The sequence below is a fragment of the Stegostoma tigrinum genome, chromosome 22 (assembly GCF_030684315.1).
Source record: "Stegostoma tigrinum isolate sSteTig4 chromosome 22, sSteTig4.hap1, whole genome shotgun sequence".
NCBI classification, from domain to species: domain Eukaryota; kingdom Metazoa; phylum Chordata; class Chondrichthyes; order Orectolobiformes; family Stegostomatidae; genus Stegostoma; species Stegostoma tigrinum.
Genome location: NC_081375.1, coordinates 10195672 through 10215561, shown reverse-complemented (window position 1 = coordinate 10215561; position 19890 = coordinate 10195672). Strand labels below are relative to the sequence as shown.

Sequence of the window (19890 nt, the reverse complement as noted above, 5' to 3'; positions counted from 1 at the left end):
TTATGTGGGTGTCTGTATGTCTGTGTGTATGCACGGTTGTGTCTGTTAGATGCTAGAGAATCAAAGGTACCTTGTGAATTCAGGGCCGTTTTGCTCAATGACAATTTGTTTGTTTCTTCAATCAGAACCAGTTCTATAGATCAGGAGTCATCAACGTGACAGCAAATCACTGATTTGCTCCTGAGCAGTTTGGCTGGTGCTGTTGACTTGTGTTCCCCTATTTTGCCTTCCCCACTGATGACATGTATGTTTTTGCTTGTCTCTATCTGCATGGGTTTGTATGGGTTAAGAATCAGAATTTCTAAATTTATAACTCTTATTTTGTTTGCCCATGGTTCAAAGTGATTTATTTGCAATACTAAATAGTTTCTTGTAAGTACAGAGACCTGGTTAGTGATTTTTGTTAACCTGAGGGTTGTATAGGGTCTTAGGGTTATAGAGGTGTACAGCACGGAAACAGAACCTCGGACCAACTCGTCCATGCTGATCAGATATTCCACGTTAATCATCCCATTTGCCAGAACTTGGCCCATATGTCTCTAAACCCTTCCTATTCACGTACCTATTCAGATACCTCTTAAATATTGTCCTTGTACCAGTCTCCACCACCTCCTTTGGCAGCTCATACCATACATGCACTATGCTTAGGTCCCTCTTAAATGTTTCCTCTCTCACCTTAAACCTAGGCCCTCTAGTTTTTTGGACCCACATCCTGGGGAAAAGACCTTGGTTATTCATCCTATCCATGCCCTTTATGATTTTATAAACTTCTATAAAGTTACTCCTCAACTTTCGACATCAGAAAGGAAAACTGGGGACTTGTGTAATTTAAATAAATCTTCAACTTTTTGTGATGACTGTGGGAGTACCGGAGAGTATTGGCACACCATGTAAAGGGAGTTGTGAAAGAAGTATTAGAGACAGTAGGAACTGCAGATGCTGGAGAATCTGAGATAACAAGGTGTGAAGCTGGATGAACACAGCAGGCCAAGCAGCATCAGAGGAGCAGGAAAGCTGACATTTCGGGCCTTGACCCTTTTTTTCTGAAGAAGAGCCTAGGCTGAATCGTCAGCTTTCCTGCTCCTCTCATGCTGCTTGGCCTGCTGTGTTCATCTAGCTCTACACCTTGTTATCTGGTGACAGAAGTATGTTCTTATGAAGGATAAAAGTGAATCACTAACTGAATTAAATGAGTGACAGTATTTCAAATTGCTTATGTAACTTCAATCTCTTTTGTAATATATTTTTAATTTATCTCCACGCCCAATGCTCTATTGTTTTATTTCTTTACAGATTAGAAAATCTGTCCAGTTTTACATACTCATTTAAATCTCTATCATAAAAAAACTGCCTCATTTAATACAATTGTCAGGAGAATACAGCAAAAACGGTTGCATTGGTAAAGCAGAAGAGAGTATTATCTACACCTTTCCTGGGTAAAAATGCAAAATCCCAGCATCTCATTTTATCAGCTTGCACAATCTCAGCTGTGTAATACTGTATCCAATAAAGATCTCACTTACCTCAGAGTCTTTGTAATAACGATCAGGAATTTCATCATATGCAATATCAATGAAACACACATCTCTTTCAATGTCTTTTGCCTCGGAATCAAAGATCTGTAACAATAATATAACTACGTAAAATAACAGAACAGAACATATTTAGTCAATGATTAATATGCAGAGTGCAACAGATACCTCTCAGTAATTTAGAAGGTAGCAAATCAATCACAGAATTGCAACTGGGCAGAACAAGTTGGAAGTAACACATTTAAAAAAACAGGAGGCATGCATACACAAAGAATAGTGTTGAACTCAGGAGGGGGTAGTGAGTGGAATAGTCTAATGATGATAGTTGGTTCCATAATTAATATCCAATCATTGTGTAGGAATTACCTACATTCAGAATGAACTCTAAATGAAAAACATGTTTAACATTAGCTTTTCCTATCTCATTGTTTCTGGGTTTGAAAGATTTGAAAGACGTCAATCTGAAAAAAAACATGTATAGCAACTGTAGGTTGAGAATCACGAGTTCATTTTAACTCAAGTGAAAAGGAATTAATACCACCCAGAGAGTTATATACAACTTGTGACCCTAAGGATTATACCTTTACCTACTTAAGCAATTCTAGTAATGAGGCAAATTATGTAATTCCACACCAGAGGTGTAGATTTCCTTTTGTGCATGTGAAAATGGGAGTGCATGCCCTTTGCCGCACAAAACACATTATATAGCACTTGAATTGTATTGCATAATTTTGAAAACTAAATTCCTGTTGCTACAAAACAAAGCAGAGAGATGTTTCCTGAGAAAGTTTATGAATACTATGAACTATATAATTTAAAAGAGATGACATCATTGCCAGTGATCAATTAGACATGTTATAATGGACCAATCACATACAGGGTATAATATTGACATGGCTAGTGCAGAACAATGAGAAGTCTGGACATGGATAAACATAAATATTTTTAAATGGCGTTTCTGGGGCAGTCATTTCCTCAGTACATTGTTGTGCTGTGTGTGTTTTAAAATACACCCAAACGTTTTTACACCATGCACAGCAAGCTATCCAAAAATCATTGCAACACTTGAATGGGTCCAGAAAAGATTTACAAGGATGTTGCTGGGTTGGAGGGTTTGAGCTAAAGGGAGAATTGAATAGGCTGGGGCTTTTATTCCTGGAGCTTTGGAGGCTGAGAGGTAACCTTATAATGGTTTATAAAATCATGAGGGATATGGATAGGGTGAATAGCCAAGGTCTTTTACCCAGGGTAGGGCAATCCAAATCTACAGGGCATAGAAGGGAAAAATTTAAAAGGGACTTGAGAGGCAACTTCTTATGCTGACGATGGTGCATGCATGGAACAAGCTGCCAGAGGAGGTGGTGGAGTCAGGTACAAATACAACATTTAAAAGACATCTGGATGGGTTCATGAATAGGAAGGGTTTAGAGGAAGATGAGGCCAAATGTTGGCAAATGGGACTATGTTAGTTTAGGATATCTGGTTGGCCTGGATGAGTTGAACTAAAGGGTCTGGTTCGGTGATTTATAACCCTATAACTTCTTTTGTTTAAAAACTGAAAATAATGCTTACAAAAGAAAAAGATACTAACTGAGACTCACCATTAGATGGAGTCTGAGAACCATTTAAGGGAAAAAACAGCAACAGCATTCTGATTAAACTATCCTAATGTGCTTTCTACTCATGACAGGCTTTCATACTTCTAGTCTCTGGAAGGATTTCCTAAATGTTATTCACTGTCTTAAAGCTGAAATGGACAGACCATTGGGGTAGATCTGTGCCTGCAATGTTCGACAGGCAATTACCAAGAGATGTTTAAAAAGTCGGAAAAAGTCTTCTTCAGTATCCCTTACATTCCTAGACGACATTACACTCTACAACTCGTAAGCATAGCAAGTGCAGCAAAGTTTAACTGAGACAGTAATGTGAAATGAATACTGAGATTAAAGGAAGGGGGTAGAAATACTTCAGAAAAGTACAGCAATCCTCACGACGGACAGCAGGAAACAGTTTGTTCCTATTTCATCCTTCAAAACTAACAAGACTAATTTGGAGGTGAAGTTAGAGAACAGTTCCCTACATGTCTGCATTGTCCATTTTTGACAAGGCGGGAATTAGGATGAGCGGTTACGATTTCTTTGTTAAATGAGCTCAGTTTGAAAACAACTGGCTAATTTTATTGTAAGTATCATAGATGGCAATGGTGGGGAAGCATTATTATTTGGTTGTGCTAGAAGATAGCTGGAACTTGCTTTTCCAAGAGACAGGACTGATATTCAAGGTCCGATATTCTATTTCTTCTTGGTGGGATATTTCTTCTGCTTAACTGGCCATAAAAGAAAATAACAGTCTGGACTTAATAGGAGAGCACACAATTATTTATTCCACTGTGGTCTTGGGGACCTAAATTTAAAGGGAGGCAATGGTCTAACAGCATTATCACCAACCTGTTAATCCAGAGACATAGCTAATGTTCTGGGGACATGGGTTCAAATCGTGCCATGGTAGATGGGGGAAATTTGAATTCAGTGGAAAAAAAAACCTGGAAATATGAGTGTAATGATGAGCGTGAATCATTATTGACTGTTGGAAAAGCCCATCTGGAGGGATGGAAACTGCCATCCTGGTCTGGCCTACATATGGCTCCAGACCACACAGCGATGATTCTTAAACTCATCCCGTGAGTGAATGAATAAAACAAAAGCATCTAAGACTGTTGTAGCAATTATTTTCAATAAATAATCCTGTATTTCATGTTCTCCCTTCACCATTGATTCTTCATTTAAATATACTCAACACTGACTGCACTGTTATTTTTCCATTCTGAAAGTAGATAAGAAGGTGAAAGGACAAGTAGTGCTGGGAAACTGATTATTTTGCCACTAAGTCACCAGTGACACAATACTTCAAGGTTAAAAAAGAATTGGCTAGATGTTGTACCGATTTTTGCAGACACTGACATGACAATATGGCCTGCTTCAACCTCACTCAACTGCCCCTTGATTAGTCCACTACACATTTATTTTCTTCATTTTTGCTATCCTTTCAGTAACTTGGCATGGAACATTGAACACCAATGTCATATTCAGAGAACCTTTTAGGCTGGGGGCATTAGCCACAGTGAATTTGACTCAGTATTATCACTGCTGCCTCACAGAACCAGGGGACCTGGGTTCAATTCCATCTTCAAGTGATCACATTCTCCCCCTGTTTATGTGGGTTTCCGCTGGGTGCTGCGGTTTCCTCCCACTGTCCAAAAATGTGCAGGCTGGGCAGATTGGCCATGCTAAATTGCCCATAGTGTCGAGGAATGTGTAGGTGAGGTGTATCAGCCATGGAAAATGCAGGGAGAGGACCGGGGCATGGGTGTGGATGGGGATGCTCTTCAGAGGGTTGGTGTGGACTTGCTGGGCCGCATAGCCTGTTTCTACATTGCAGGGATTCGACAGATGCAGAACTAGTAAATATCATTCAATTTGGATCCTAACACTTCTTTTGGCTACTCAATTATGTCACAAATTTATGTTTTGCAATTATAATTCCATAAATATTCAACCCAAATACTAAGTTATTGGGCTGAATCTTAAACTTTTCTGCTAAGTGCAAGTTGGGTCACATTTTCAGGAGGGATTCTTGCTGTGAGGCCTAACAAGATTTCTCACCGTATTTTAACAAACATGCCTCATTAACTACCCACCGTGCCCCTAATACGGCCTCATGATCAATACTAATCTCATCTTGCCGTGTTCCTTGCCCAGAGCAACTCATCATTCACTGAATATCTGCTGAAAGATGTATCACTTGGTATCAACAATAGAGAAACCAAACACAGACTGGGTGACTGCTTTGCGGAACAGTTCTGGTCCACGTGCAAACAATACCCCAACCTTCCCATAGCCGGTCATTTTAACACAGCATTCTGCTCGCATGCTCACTTGTCTGTCCTCGGCATACTGCAATGCTCTAGCAAATCACAGTGAAGACTGGAGGAGCAATAGCTCATCTTCAAACTCGGCACTTTACAACCTTCCCGGCTCAATATTGAGTTCAGCACCTTCAAACTGTGAACCCAGTCTTCCCTTTCTTTCAGCTTTGCTTGTTACATGCTCCGTCACCATGTCCTCTTGCCCCTCCCCATAACCCAGTGGGATTGTCTGTACTTTCCATTTTGGCAGTTAGATACACAGTTGTTCTGCCATTCTCCCATTCCAATCACTTAATCTGAACAATCAACATCCTTTTTGCTCACACATTCCAACCTCCCTCCCAAAACTATTGCATAAATGCTGCCTCCTCCACCCTTCACTTCAGCTCTGATGAAGATTTATTTAGATTAAAAACATTAGCTTGCTTTCTCTCCATGGGTGCTGCCTGACCTGCTGTGATCTCTAGCATTTTTTGTTTTCAACATAAAATCTAAGGGGCTATTTATCAGCAATACATATAGGCCTTATTGTGTCCTGTTCTTGAAACAAATAGTAGTAATCTTCTCTACAACATATAGACACAGTAGAGAGCAGTTTTTTAAATGCATGCAGGCAAAGCGGAAATCTTTATAAAATCCATAAGAACTGCGGACGCTGTAAATCAGAAACAAAAACTGAAGTTGCTGGAAAATCTCAGTAAGTCTGATAGCATGTGCGAAAAGAAATCAAAGTTAATGTTTCGGGTCTGGTGACCCTTCCTTAGGATTGTCAGAACGTTCCAAGGAAGGGTCACTGGAACTGAAATGCTAACTTTGATTGCTCTTCACAGATGCTGCCAGACCTGCTGAACTTTTTCAGCAACTTCTGCTCTGGAAAGTGGAAACTTTGCTAGCAATCATCTCTGAAAGTCAAAGATGCAAAGCCCGTGATTTTCTGATGAGGGACAATGCAAAGATCCCCATTGCCAGCACATACGGTTCCCCATCACCAGTACGCACCAGAAACCACAGCCTAATTAGGTACAAATAGGGAGCAAGTGTTTTCAGTGGTGTCTTGTTAGTCACTGGTGCACAGGACGTAAAGTGACTCAAATAGTTTATTGTATAATCTAACAGAAGTGGTAATGATTACAGTATATCGTTGTATTTCAGTCTTTCCAGGACAGCCCTGCATCATAGTCAGTGCAGAAATGTGGCCTTCCTGTGCTGTACTGTTCTATGTTATTTTGCACATCCCCATCTTGTAATTTTTATATAAATATCAAATAGTATCAGGTGCAGAATAATATTACAAAGACAAATTTAAGGGCACTCTAATTGAATGCAGTAAACATTTTCAAATAAGTAGGTGATTTATAGGTGCAATGAGAGGCAAATTGGTACGATTTCATTACTACTATGGAGATATGGTTACAGGGTGGCCTGGACCGAAAACTGAATATTCAGGAATAGTTGGCATTGTGAAAGATGGGGGAAAGGTGGTGGCATGGTGCTATTAATAATTAGCCATATCAGTACATTGATGAAAGAGGATTTTAAATAAAAAAAATCAAGATGAATCAATTGGGTGGAGATAAGAAACAGCTAGGGCAGCAAACATTGGTAGAAGTTTTTTACAGGCTGCCAAACTGCAGTAATAATGTTTGTGAACGTTTAAGTCAGCAAATTCGATGTGTACGTAACATGGGTAATGCAGGGGGTTCTGCTATAACTCAATAGTTGCGTTCCAGTGCAACATTGTGTTATAGAAAATAATGCTATGTAAATAATTGGGCCTACGGGAAAAGCAGGGTTAGGGGCAGTCCTCCAAAAAAGTGTAACACAAAGGACAGCACTATTATCAGCAGCTGTTTAGGCAGGTTGGTCCGACTGTGACAGCTGCTTCACAACAGTTTGAAATTAATGGTGTGAAGCTGAGCTCGAACTTCCACCACCCCCACAACCCGAAGTGTGATGAGCTGGCACATCAGGTATGGCTTTCCTTACTGCGGACCGTTTGTTCCTTAAGGGTATCCTTTACCAGAGTTTCGAATGAAGCATCCAATTACACTGGAATGTTAAACAAGGATCAACACCAAGCTGGATGAGGTTGGCTGATGGTCAAATTCAGTTTCAGGAATGTTTTTAAGAAGGTGATAGAGGTTTACTAAGGAGATTACAAAACTTTGGAGTTGGGCAGCTGTGGATAAGGTAAGTATGGTACAGCAATGAAAATCAGGTGTGCAGGAGACTGGAATTGAAAGAATACAGATCTGTCAAAGCGAATTGTGGGATTGTTCGAATTTACAGAAATCAAGATGAGTAAGACTACAGAGGATTTGATAACAAGAATGAGAATTTTACAATTAAGGGTTATGGAGCTAACGTAGGAAAATGGAACTGAGGTATGTATCAACCATGACCTTCTGGAGCTTGCTTGAAGGGCTAGTCAAAAAAGGTGATGGGCAGCATCCACAGTAGAGTCACATGATGCTGGCCTGAGTGTGAGTAGTCAACAGCAAACCGTCGGCAGATCACCCTCTGATCATCATCATTGCCTCTTTATGTTTCCTCCTTCCGGCTAGCTCCTGATCACAAGTACACTGTAAGTATCATTAGTAAAGGGCTATTGACAGCAAGTTGCCTACTTCATGGAATTGTGTTGTAGCCAACACAAGTTTGCTTTTTAGAAATAGCGCTCCCCTATTTGTCAATCGCATTATAGCCAATTTTCCATTGCTGCAACCTGCATTACAGCAGAACCCGCTATACAATATTAATGATTGACATCGATTTACATAAAGACAAGATAAACCAAATTAACACTTATATTGTGAAGGATGAATTCCTGAAGTGCGCACAAGAAAAGCCTCCACAGCATTATGGTGAGCAACTAATTAGGGATCAGACATAACATAGTGTGAAGCTGGAGGAACACAGTGGGCCAGGCAGCATCAGAGGAGCAGGAAAGCTGATGCTTCAGGTTGGGACCCTTCTTCAGACCCGAAATGTCAGCTTTCCTGCTCCTCTGATGCTGCCTGGCCTGCTGTGTTCCTCCAGCTCCACACTATGTTATCTCCGACTCCAGCATCTGCAGTTCTTACTATCCCTAATTAGGGATCAGGTTATTTTAGAGTTAGTGTCACAAAACAAGAATGGGTTAATTAATAATATAGCTGAAAATGAGCTATTAGGAAAATTGTGACCACAGAATGATAATCTTTGCAGAAAATTCAAAAGCGATATAGTTCAATCAAAAATGAGGGTTCCAAATGAGAACAACGGAAATTATGAGGGTATATTGAGAAAGTCAGCTGCAGTGAAATGATAAATACATGAAAAGATTTGATGGTAGACTGGCAATGGCTAGTATTTAAAAAAGTATTGTATGGTCTTTAACAAATATATATTGATTTAAATCACAAAAATCCAACAGGAAAGTAGAATCTGCCATGGCTAACAAAAGTTAAAGTTTGTAGTAGATCTAGGAAGTGCATGATAAAACCGCTAAGAAATGTAATAAGCCCAAGGATTGGAATTTACTTAAAATCCAGAAAAAGAGGACCAACAGACTGAAAGGGAAAAGAGAATACTGTAATTTAAGATGTAGCATAATATATGTAAAAATATTATTTATTTTAGAATTTGGATTTTGAACTTGTGACATGTGAGTTTTAGTCATTGAGTATGAGGTGGTTTAATAATTAACTTGTTAGTTTTTGAAGTGTCATGGTTTCAAATCATCTACGTGCCAGACAGTGAGTAACTTGGGCCTTCCTGGAGTGATAACGTGAGTTTGTTTGTATTGTGAGGGTTTTATGAACAGAAAAGACAAATGTCAAAAGGCATTAGTTACTTTTGAAGAATTAAAAACACATTTTGTTTCGGAAAATCCCATTGAATGGAAAGCTTTCAATTTCAGTTTTCAGAAGACCTGGCTGGGGTCAGATGTGAGAACAGCTTCTCTGAGAGAAAGGAGTTAGTTAAAGACAGTGGTATCAAGGGTTATGGGGATAAGGCAGGAACAGGATGCTGATGGTGGATGATCAGCCATGATCATAATGAATGGTGGTGCTGGCTCGAAGGGCCGAATGGCTTACTCCTGCACCCACTGTCTATTGTCTATTGTTTAAAACAGTTTGGAAATAGGTTCATCTCAGTGTAAGGACTTTAGTTTGAAAATTCCACAGTACAAGTGTTTGGTGTGAACCTAGAAGATATTATTTGGGAGGTGATGACCTAGGGGTATTATCACTAGACTATTAATCCCAAGCCCTAAATAATATCCTGGGGACACAAATTTGAATCCCGCTATGACAGATGGTAGAACTTGAATTCAATAAACATCAGAATTAAGAGTCTAATGATGACCATGAATCCATTGTCAGTTGTTGAAAAACCCATCTGGTTCACTAGTGTCCTGTTCTGGCCTACACGTGACAACACACCCACAGTAATGTGGTTGATTCTTGAAAGTGCCCTCTGGGCAATGCATAATGGGAAATAAATGTTGGCCTGGCCAGCAACACCTTCATACCATAACGAATTTAAATAAATTGAAGCTAAGTATGTATAAGCTCAATGTGCAAGTAATGAAGGCTATCACAATCTCAAAGCCAGAAGTTGAAAAAAACAGTTCAGTCAAACCTACAAGATGTGATAGAAGCAAGAACTTCTTTTGGTATTTGATACCTGAAGTGAACATGCTGGATGGATGGGATTTTATTCTGCTGTATATTTCAAATTGTTAGAAATGTAAATACCTTGGCCTATTCTACTTAATTTTTATTTCTTTTGTGCAATAAACATATAATTTTTTGATAAAGCCAAATCCACAAAATTGCAAGGTTATGCCGCAGAAAAAAACTACCACCTTACATGAGAAAAAAAAATCAAAAGATGATATATCAAGTCAGATTTCAGTTTGGGATCTTATTTGTCTCACAGTTATGTCTGCTGGCATCATCATAATAGGAACGTAAGATAATATGAGATATAAAGGCAGACTGTAAAAGCTTCTTCAGGTTTTCAAAAAAATTCATGTGTTGGGGTTTCTGCTATTCTCACATTCTGATTACCTAATCGGCACGATCAACGCCGTTTCTCCCCCAGCATTCCATCCCCACTATTACATAAATGCTTCCCCCTCTACATTTCACGTAGCTCTGATAAAGAGTCATCTAGACTTGAAACATTAACTTGCTTTCTCTCCACAAATGCACCCTGACTCCCTATGATTTCCAGCACTTTTTATTGTCAAATGGGTGTATTTCATCATGTTCGTAACAAGTGCTATGTAGATGGTGACAAACATTGGGAAGTCGAGAGGTGAGTCACTCAAAGGCAGTACTCCTAGCCTTTGAGCTATTTCTGTAGCAACAGCATTCGTATAGTTAGACAAGATCAGTTTCTGGTCAATGGTAACCCCAGGCAATTGATAGTGGGGATTCAGTGATAGTTATGTTGTTTAATGTCAAAGGGCAATATTGTATTCAGTCATGTGGGAGATCATAATTGTCTGGCACATATATTGTGAAAATGCTACTGCTATTTGTTAGCTAAATCCTGGATATTTGTACATTGACTATTTCAGTATCCCAGAATTTAAAAAAAATAGCAATGACAGATGTGTGTATTTCTGGCAGAGACTGAGGACAGTGCAATGGCAAATTGGGAAGAAAAACTGAACTATTATTTTGCAACTGTCTTCATAGTAGAAGGTGCATAATATCTCCCAGAAATGCTAGGGAGCCAAGGAACATATGTAAATGAGACACTGAAAGAATTAAAAAAAGGTAGGATTAAAGTTTTAATTGATTTGGAGATTGCCAAATCCCTTGAACCAGAAGACCTACATCTCAGCACATTGAAGAAAGTCACTTTGGCAATAATAGATACATTGGTGGTTACCTTTCAACATTTTATAGATTACGGAAATGTTCCCACTCACGGGAACATACAAAGGTATGCCCTGTTATTCAAGAAGGGAAGGAGACAGTGAAAACAGAAAACTACAAATCTATTAGCTTGATGGCAGGAGTAAGAAATTTGTTTGAATATATTATGAAAGATATAACTGGACACTGAGAAGATAAAAATGATATGATTGGGCAGAGTTAACATTGATTTATGAAAGGCAAGTCTTATTTGCTAAGTCTGTTAGTGTTTTTTTTGGATGCTACTTGCAGCATTGATAAAGGTGAGCAGCCAGTTAATGTGGTATGTTGGAATTTCAGAGGCCTTTCACCAAGGTTCCACACAGGAGGTTAGTAAACAAAATTGGTTCACATGGATTAACAATGTAGAGCTGGATGAACACAGCAGGCCAGGCAGCATCAGAGGAAAGCCGATGTTTCGGGTTTGGACCTCACTTCAGAAGATTTCCTTCTGAAGAAGGGTCCAGCCCCGAAACAAAAACAAAGTCGCCGGAAAAGCTCAGCTGGTCTGGCAGCATCTGTGGAGGAGAAAATAGAGTTAACATTTCAGGTCCGGTGACTGTTCCTCAGAACTCAGTTCTCTCTCTGGTTCGCATAGGATTGGGGTAATTTATTGCTGTGGATTGAGAATTGGTTAACAGCCGGAGTACAGAGAATAAGAATAAACAAGCCATTTTTGGTGTGGCAGGTGGTTCATTGGGTGTTATTGAAAGGAGCAGTGTTTGGGCAACAGCTGTTCACAGTCTACATAAGTGATTTGGATGTTGAAAATTTGCTGATGACACAAAATTAGGTGGAAAATATATGTTGTGATGAGGATGCAAAGAGACTTCAAGGGAATTTGCATAGGCTACATGAATGAGCAAGAACACGGCAGATGGAATATAATGCAAAATGTGTGAAGTCACCTATTTGAGTAAAAAGGCAGAAAAGCAAATAAATTGAGAGGAGCTGCAAAGTGTTGATGGCCAAAGGGGGCATTGATCATTAGTCACCATGAGAGAAAATGCAGATGCAACAAATAATTAAGAAGGCAAATGATATGTTAACCTTCATCGCAAGGGGATTTCAGTACAGGGATAAAGATATTTTGCTGCAATTGTATAGTGCCTCGGTGAGACCAACTTGGAGTATCACGTACGGTTTTGGTCACCTTATCCAAGGAAGGAGAAACATGGCATATCAGGAGTACAACAGAGTTTTATTGGCTTAGCCCCTGGAGTTGGATTGCCTTGTGAGGAGTCTACTCCTGCTCCTATCTTCTAAATTTCTATGGATCGAGGAAACTGCTCTGATTTTCTGCGCTCAAATGCTTCCTCCACTTTCTGTATTCTGACTGTATCCATATACAGTCTTCTTGAAAGTTCCATCTTACTCTGGAAACATCAAAGTTGAGGGTGTCAAACAGTGGTAACAAACCTGAAATGTTTGAGATTTTCCATTCGACGAAGAATCGAGAACTAAGGGAGCACATGGCAAAACTGGCTCAGGGAGCTGAAGAGACAATTACCGTTTCTTATGTTCTTCTAAATTATTGTAAAATGTTAAATACTTACATTATCATTTGAACCGTTGTTATCTTCATATTTTGTTTCAATATGAATGAAGAACTTAGGTAAAAAGGAGCACTGAAAAACAAAATTAAATGAATTAATCACCACTTTGTTTGTATTCAAGGCAGAACACACGTGGAAATATAAATAGGCAGTTGGCTGAAAATTCCCTCATGTGTGAAAAAATGGCCGAGGTCATAATTGCCCTAAAGTTCTCAAGAGAAACAGATTTCTCTGAGATTTCCATTTATCTTCTGATAAGATAATGATGGACAATGGAGAGATTTGTAGAGAAGCAACTGTACTGATTATGTTCAATGATCTGGTATTTCTACGTTTATATATTGACCACTTAAATCTTGAAAAACATTATAAAATCAGTTTCTTTGAATATCATTTGTCATTCCTTTTCCACTCGACTTGTACTTCTGCATCTCAGGCAGCAGGTGCATGCCCTTGCTCAAAGAGCAGAACACCCTCAGATGATGTCATTGCTCTTGACAGCCAGCCCTCAGGGGACAGAGGGACCACTCTCTCTGGATTTTGTAAATCTCTTTCCACTGCAGGGAACTGCCACTGTTTCTATTTGCTGCACTCAATCAAGGACAGAGCAGATGGGAATCAAACCGGCATCTATGTTATACTATTTTATTGAGCATCACTATTTTATCATTACACAAAATTCTGGTTCACAGCTTTCAAATTTCAAATATGTTAGTTTCCACTCAAAGAATGAATAACAGGATGTTTGCAAAAAGATGACAGCTAAATTAAATGATTATACCATTAAGCACACGAATAAGAATGGACTGTTTGTTAGCTACATTAGATGACATATTTTCTGTCACCCAAACAGAACAAATTTATTTATAATGTACCTGCACATTTCTCATGCTTCTTTCAAAGCTAGTTAATAAATATAAAGTTTATATATACAAGTTGGCTTACTCCTGCTCCTAATTCCTGCGCCCTTTTAGAATTGGTCGTCTTCAGGCACTTGCTCAAAAGAGGCATTGAATGGCTAGAGCCCATCGTTGAGTATATTTTTCATTCGATTCATGAGATATATGTACTCCACTCACTATGTATTGATCAACCCTAATTGCCCATGAGAAGTTGAGCTGCTTTCTTGAACTGCCACAATCAATCTGGTATAGGTACACTCAGTGCTGTTTTGAAGGGAGTACCAGAGTTCCAACTCAGTGATGGTACAGAAACATTTACTCAATTCCAAGTCAAAATAGTACATGACTTGATGGAGAACTTGCATGTGGGGGCTATCCCATAGATCTGTTGTCCTTGTCCTTCCAGACAGCAGAGATCACAGATTTGGCAGCTGCTGTCAAAAAAGCTTTGGAGAATTTATGCAGTGCATAATGGAGAAGGTGACTTGCAGCCAATGTATGGCAGTCGTAAATATATGACTTTTCAAGCTGGTGAATAAGTTGCAATCAAACAGATCAGTTTGCCTAGAATGGGATTGAGCTTCTTTAGTGACATCAGAAAGCTAAATTGAAAATGTAGATGTAGAAGTTACCTTATTAAATATTAATACAGAAGCTGAATTTGAAATCATGCCAACAGAAATAAGATTTGTTAGCTGGAAGTACACATCTTTTACAACATTTTAAACACGAAAATAGATGGAGACCTACTTTTAAAAGGTTATTTGGTAAGTCACCTTTTTTGGGTGTTATATTAAAATTATACAGGATTGTTTAATACTCAAACAGAACAAATAGCTAAACCATAAAGAATTTTGTTTGATAGAACAAAGTTACCAAGCACAAGATAGTACAATTCCAGTATAGCCATGCTCAGACACAAGCCACTAGACTATAAAGGTTAAGCCATAAATTTCCCTTTCAAATATTATTCTCTCAGGTTACTACTATAAAATGAAAGCAAGGATTAGGGAACAAAACGTAATTTTAAAATTAAGAAAACATTTGCTGATGGTCTGAAAATGGAATGTTTCTCCAGGAAGAATTGGAAAAAGATGTAGCTCTAATATTACTGCTGTGTTCTGATATATATTTGGTTCATTAAAAAAATCTTCATTCATTTATAAGGATGTAGATGTCTGATTATCCCACAATTAAAGGAAACCTCTGAGTGAACAGACTGCAGCTCAAACAATAGTTCTATGTCCTTTTCAGTATAGGCTAAATATAACTTCTTATTCAAATCAAGCCTTCCAAATGCTGTCAAAACTATTTACTCCCTGTGAAATAAATGTCAAAGTTCCTTATCCCAGCTGTTCTTTTCAAAGGATTCATGACATCGAATTAATTCATCTTCAACATCACTGGTTTTAGGCTTGGGACCCGTGAATTTTCAAGTATAAAAAATGTCAGCAAAGGAACAAATAGGTGCAGCAAATACACTTAAAATGACCACAGTTGAAATTTAGATGACTATTAACAGTGTCATGAATATTGGAACAAAAGGAGATTGTCCATTAAAATGGATAAATCTGCAGTATACATGTTTACTAAGAAACACTACATCACCAACAAATTGGTATATAAAAAAACAATTAAACAGAAATCTTATGAGAAATATCAGTTACTTTGCAATAATCTGAAAACATATAATAGTTGGCTCCAGCCACAGATGGAGAAGAGATCACTTGCAGTAAGGGAGACAACATCACTGAAATAATTATAATGTGATGTGGCAAGTGTCATCATGATTTTCTTTCATAAAATCAACTATACCCAGGCTCCAGCCTGGAAATGCTGACATTTTTGTCAAAAGGGCATTTTTGTATGAGTTTTATAAACTATCAATTCTCACTAGTGACAAAACTTCTTGGGAGTGTTTAATTTGTGAAGTTTGACAATTTTCAGAATTGAATAATACTTGTAAGAGATGACAGTGGTAGGTAGGCTAACGGAAATGCAGCATGGACCAAATAGGGGACATGTATTAGCTGTCTTTGCTATGTCTTCTTTGGATATGAGAGGCAAAACAACCCTACCCTCACCTTGTGAAGGATGTATAGCGTCTCAATATCCAACAGGGACCTCAATAATTGCCATGTCCAGAATATTCCAGAATCTAAACATGTTATTTTCCCAAGTTAACATTATTTTGATGTAATCTGTCTATCAAAATACCACCTAGTTTAAGTTCCAAGTGACAAGCTATTATTTCTAGGTCTTAATCAACAAGGAATATTTAATGAAAATCTAAACAATGAACACATCCAAAGACTAGAAGCTAAAAATTCATCTCCTGTTGTTTTTGAGCATTGGGATTGTGATCTGTCCATACCCATTAATACAGATAGTATACAAACATTGCGCCGCCTTCTCATTTGTGTAGCTGTAAAAGCGTAGATTGTTGTGTGACCCATATTGCTGCCTGACTGAACGCTTTGCAGAATGTCTAACACCACTTGAAGCTGGCATACATTAACGTTCTTAAATGGCAACTGCACTATGAGGAATTATTCATCCACTCTGGTCATAAACATACAAAAGCAAAATATTTCATAAAAGCAGTGAAGATTATAAATGATGACATTCAGAAGGTTTTGGATGCGTATATAATGAACACACATGTTACCAGCTAACTGCAGGAAACAATTAGGAAGGTGTAGTGATTGTAAAAATATCTGTCAGGTGGACCCCATAGAATATGAGTTCACAGATTGGGACTGTTAATCTGGTCCAATCAGGGAGTCCTGGGTGACAGATAAAAACAGGAGTATCAGATATGTCAGCTGGCTCTGAGGGAGCTAGATCAGTCGCAAGGACTTTCTACGTATAAATAAATAATGATTTGTTGACGAGATACTGGCCTCTGTGGAGTTACTTCAGAAGTCAAATGGAAAATTAATCTTTGTTGCAAGGGAATTGGATTACAACTATAACGAAATATTGTTACAATTATACATGATTTGGTGACACGATACTTGGGGAGTTGGGTGCGCTCTTTGTCTCTATGTTTAAGAAAGGAGATATTTGCATTGAAGGTTTATCAAAGGCTCTCTAGATTAATTCTTGGGATGAAAGTTTACATACGATAGTCATTATATGGCTGCTGCAACAGAGACTGGGGTGGGATGGGTCACTGGCTCAGGCTACAGTTATTTCAGACTGAGATGGGAAATTTTTCCATTTAAAATATTGAGTGTTTAGCTTCACCTATCGATTGCTGAATTATCAATGGATGCTCCACTGCTGAAATATTTGAGGTAAATAGCTTTCTTTTTATCTCTTAGGGAATCAAGGAGTATTGGGAGTGGAGGTAAGGCTGATGACCATACTGAATGGCAGAGCACATTCAAGGGGCCCAATGGTCTCCTTCTGTTTCTAATTCATACATGCTTATGTTTTCAAGGAAGCAGCTGGGAACTAGTTAGTGCAATTGGCTGCAGGTGCAATCAGCAAACATGAATCACCAGGGAAGAGAGAGGGTTCCCAAGTTCACAGATGCAATTCCAGAGGTCTTAGTGATGTAGGACAGTGGGAGCGGGGAGATCACATTTCCAGCGGGGACTAGAAAGACCAAAGAATATCACCTGAAGGTTATTCAGGGGCAGCTGGCCAGGAGGATCAACTGCTTGTCTAGCCTACGGGACCCTGCAGCAAAGCTTTAAGAAGTTTGATAATTTTACATACGTCCTCAAAGTCAGTGAATGATTACTCAAATCTTCAGATCCATCCGAGGACCACCCTTTCATGCTGCAAAATCCATCACCCCTTACGAATTTCTATCTATCACCCTAAGCATTCAGGATGCAAGCCTAACATTCAAATATGCTTTGCACATACACTGTAATGATGTGAGCCTCACACCCATATCTCATAACCTCACATACTTGCATGTCTACAGCAATTCCCCTTGCAGCATGGGATGTCACTTGGACTTTGTCATAAGCAGCGAATCAAAACTCAAAGATCTTAACTTTGTTCTATTATCAGTAAGTTTCACATAATCAGAAAGGAGAGATTACATCTAGAGTCAGTCATAACCCAGTGAATATATAGTTCTGGGATTCTGGAGCAGCATGGGATTTCAGTGGAGAGCAGAAAAGTGCTTTTTGCTTGCATTATTTGAGAATACTTTATAAGGTCTTTTTAACAGGATAAATTGAAGCCCAGGATTGGGAGCCCAACATAAAGCAGAGCAACATCACAGGAAAACTATAAATGTATTGGTTGGTAACAGCTGCTAATTTGACTATCCATTAGAAGTTACCTCAAGATTAAAGGTAAATGGGAGAAATATTTTACAGATTAAAAACTAAGTTTTTCTAACAAGTTTGAGATTCTTGCTCCTTGTGTGATAACAGCATGGCTGTAGGGAGGATGAGTAAGCCCATCATAGCGCAATTGTACACTATTCAAGAGGAGGGAGAAAAGAGAAATGTCATTTCAATTGGGGATGGTATAGTCAGGGGAATATACATGGTTCTCTATGGCCAGGCTTGAGAGTCCCGAACAATGCATTGTCTTCCTGGTGTCAGGGTATGTCATCTGAGGTGCAGAGGAACTGGGGGGTGGGGGGGAGAAATCAAGCTGTAGTGATCTACATAGATACCAACGATATAGGTAGAAAGAGGAAAAGAGATTCTGCTAAGGGAATATGAGTATGTGAGAATATCAAGTTCCTCGGAACAATGATAACCGACAGCCAAGAAGGCACAACAATGTCTCTTCTTCCTTGGGCAGCTTAGGAAATTTGGCATGTCCAGAAAATCCCTCACCAACTTCCACAGATGTACCATTGAAAGCATTCTGTCTGGGCGCATAATGGCCTGGAAGGGCAATTGCTCTGCCCAGGATCGTAAGAAACTACAGAAGGTGATATGCAAAGTCCAGACCATCATGGAAGCCAACCTTCCATCCATGGACTCTATTTACATGACTTACTGCCACGGGAAGGCAGCCAACATTACCAAAGGCCCATCACACCCTGATAATGACCGTCTACACCCTCTTCTATCAGGCAGAAAATACACACCCACAAGCACGTTTAAGAACAGCTTCCTTCCAGCTATTATCAGACAGCTGAATTGACTCAAGCCTCAAATAATGTAACCCGCAATGTAATCTGTATGCCTCTAAATCTTTTTGATCTGTACATCCATTGCTTGCAGTGATCTGCCTGTACCACTCGTAAACAAAACTTTTCACTGTATTTCAATACACGTGACAATAAAATCAATCCATCATTCGACAGTCAGGAGCTAAATTACAAAGTGGAGCCTTAACGGAAATAATCTCTGATTACTACCTGAGTTATGAGCTAATTGGCACAGGCTCCATAAGGTTAAAAAGATAAACACACGGCCCAGAGATTGGTGTGAGAGAACCAGGTACAAATTCACGGGACATTGCCACCAGTACTAGGGAAGGAGGGAACTGTTCTGATGAATGGGCTTCTCCTGAATCTTGCTGGGTCTAGAGTCCCAGTAAATTGCAAAAGTAGAGTTGTAGATGGGCTTTAAACTAAATAGTGAAAGGGGTGGTTTCAGCTGCATGGAAAATTAGAAAATCAAAGATAAAAGAGAAGATCCGATAGCAGGATGCCAGAAATAAAAGGACGGGTCACAATGTGTGTATGTCATATTGCATCAAGGAAAAAGTGTAGATAAATTTGATAATAGAACATATGTAAAGGCTTTGTATCTTAATTCATGAAACATTCAGAATAAAGTAGACATTGTGACGGTGAAAATTGAGGTAAATTAATATTGCATAGCCATTACGGAAACATGGTTACAAGGAGACTAAAACTGGGAACTTGACATTCAGGGATATTTGATTTTCTGAAAGACAGGGGAGATGGAAAACTCAGATGTCGCTGTTAATTAGAATTGAAATGAGGAAAGTTGTGAGAGATGATCTAGGCTGTGATAATGTAAGGTCCATTTGGGCAGAGGCAAAAAACAGCAAAGGAGAGAAGATATTGGCAGTAGTAGTATCGAGGCCCCTAAACAGTTGCCATTC

General features: G+C 38.9%; 1 protein-coding gene across 1 annotated transcript in view; it reads right to left on the bottom strand.

Moving 5' to 3' along the window:
* LOC125463510 (cytoplasmic phosphatidylinositol transfer protein 1-like) overlaps positions 1–19890 on the bottom strand; it is a 302267-nt gene that overhangs the window by 47616 nt on the left and 234761 nt on the right. Inside the window, exons 6-7 of the mRNA XM_048554830.2 lie at positions 12929–13000; positions 1524–1619 (exon numbers count right to left, since the gene is read on the bottom strand). Of these exons, the coding sequence (XP_048410787.1) occupies positions 1524–1619; positions 12929–13000 (168 nt within the window). The remainder of the gene's footprint in view (positions 1–1523; positions 1620–12928; positions 13001–19890) is intronic.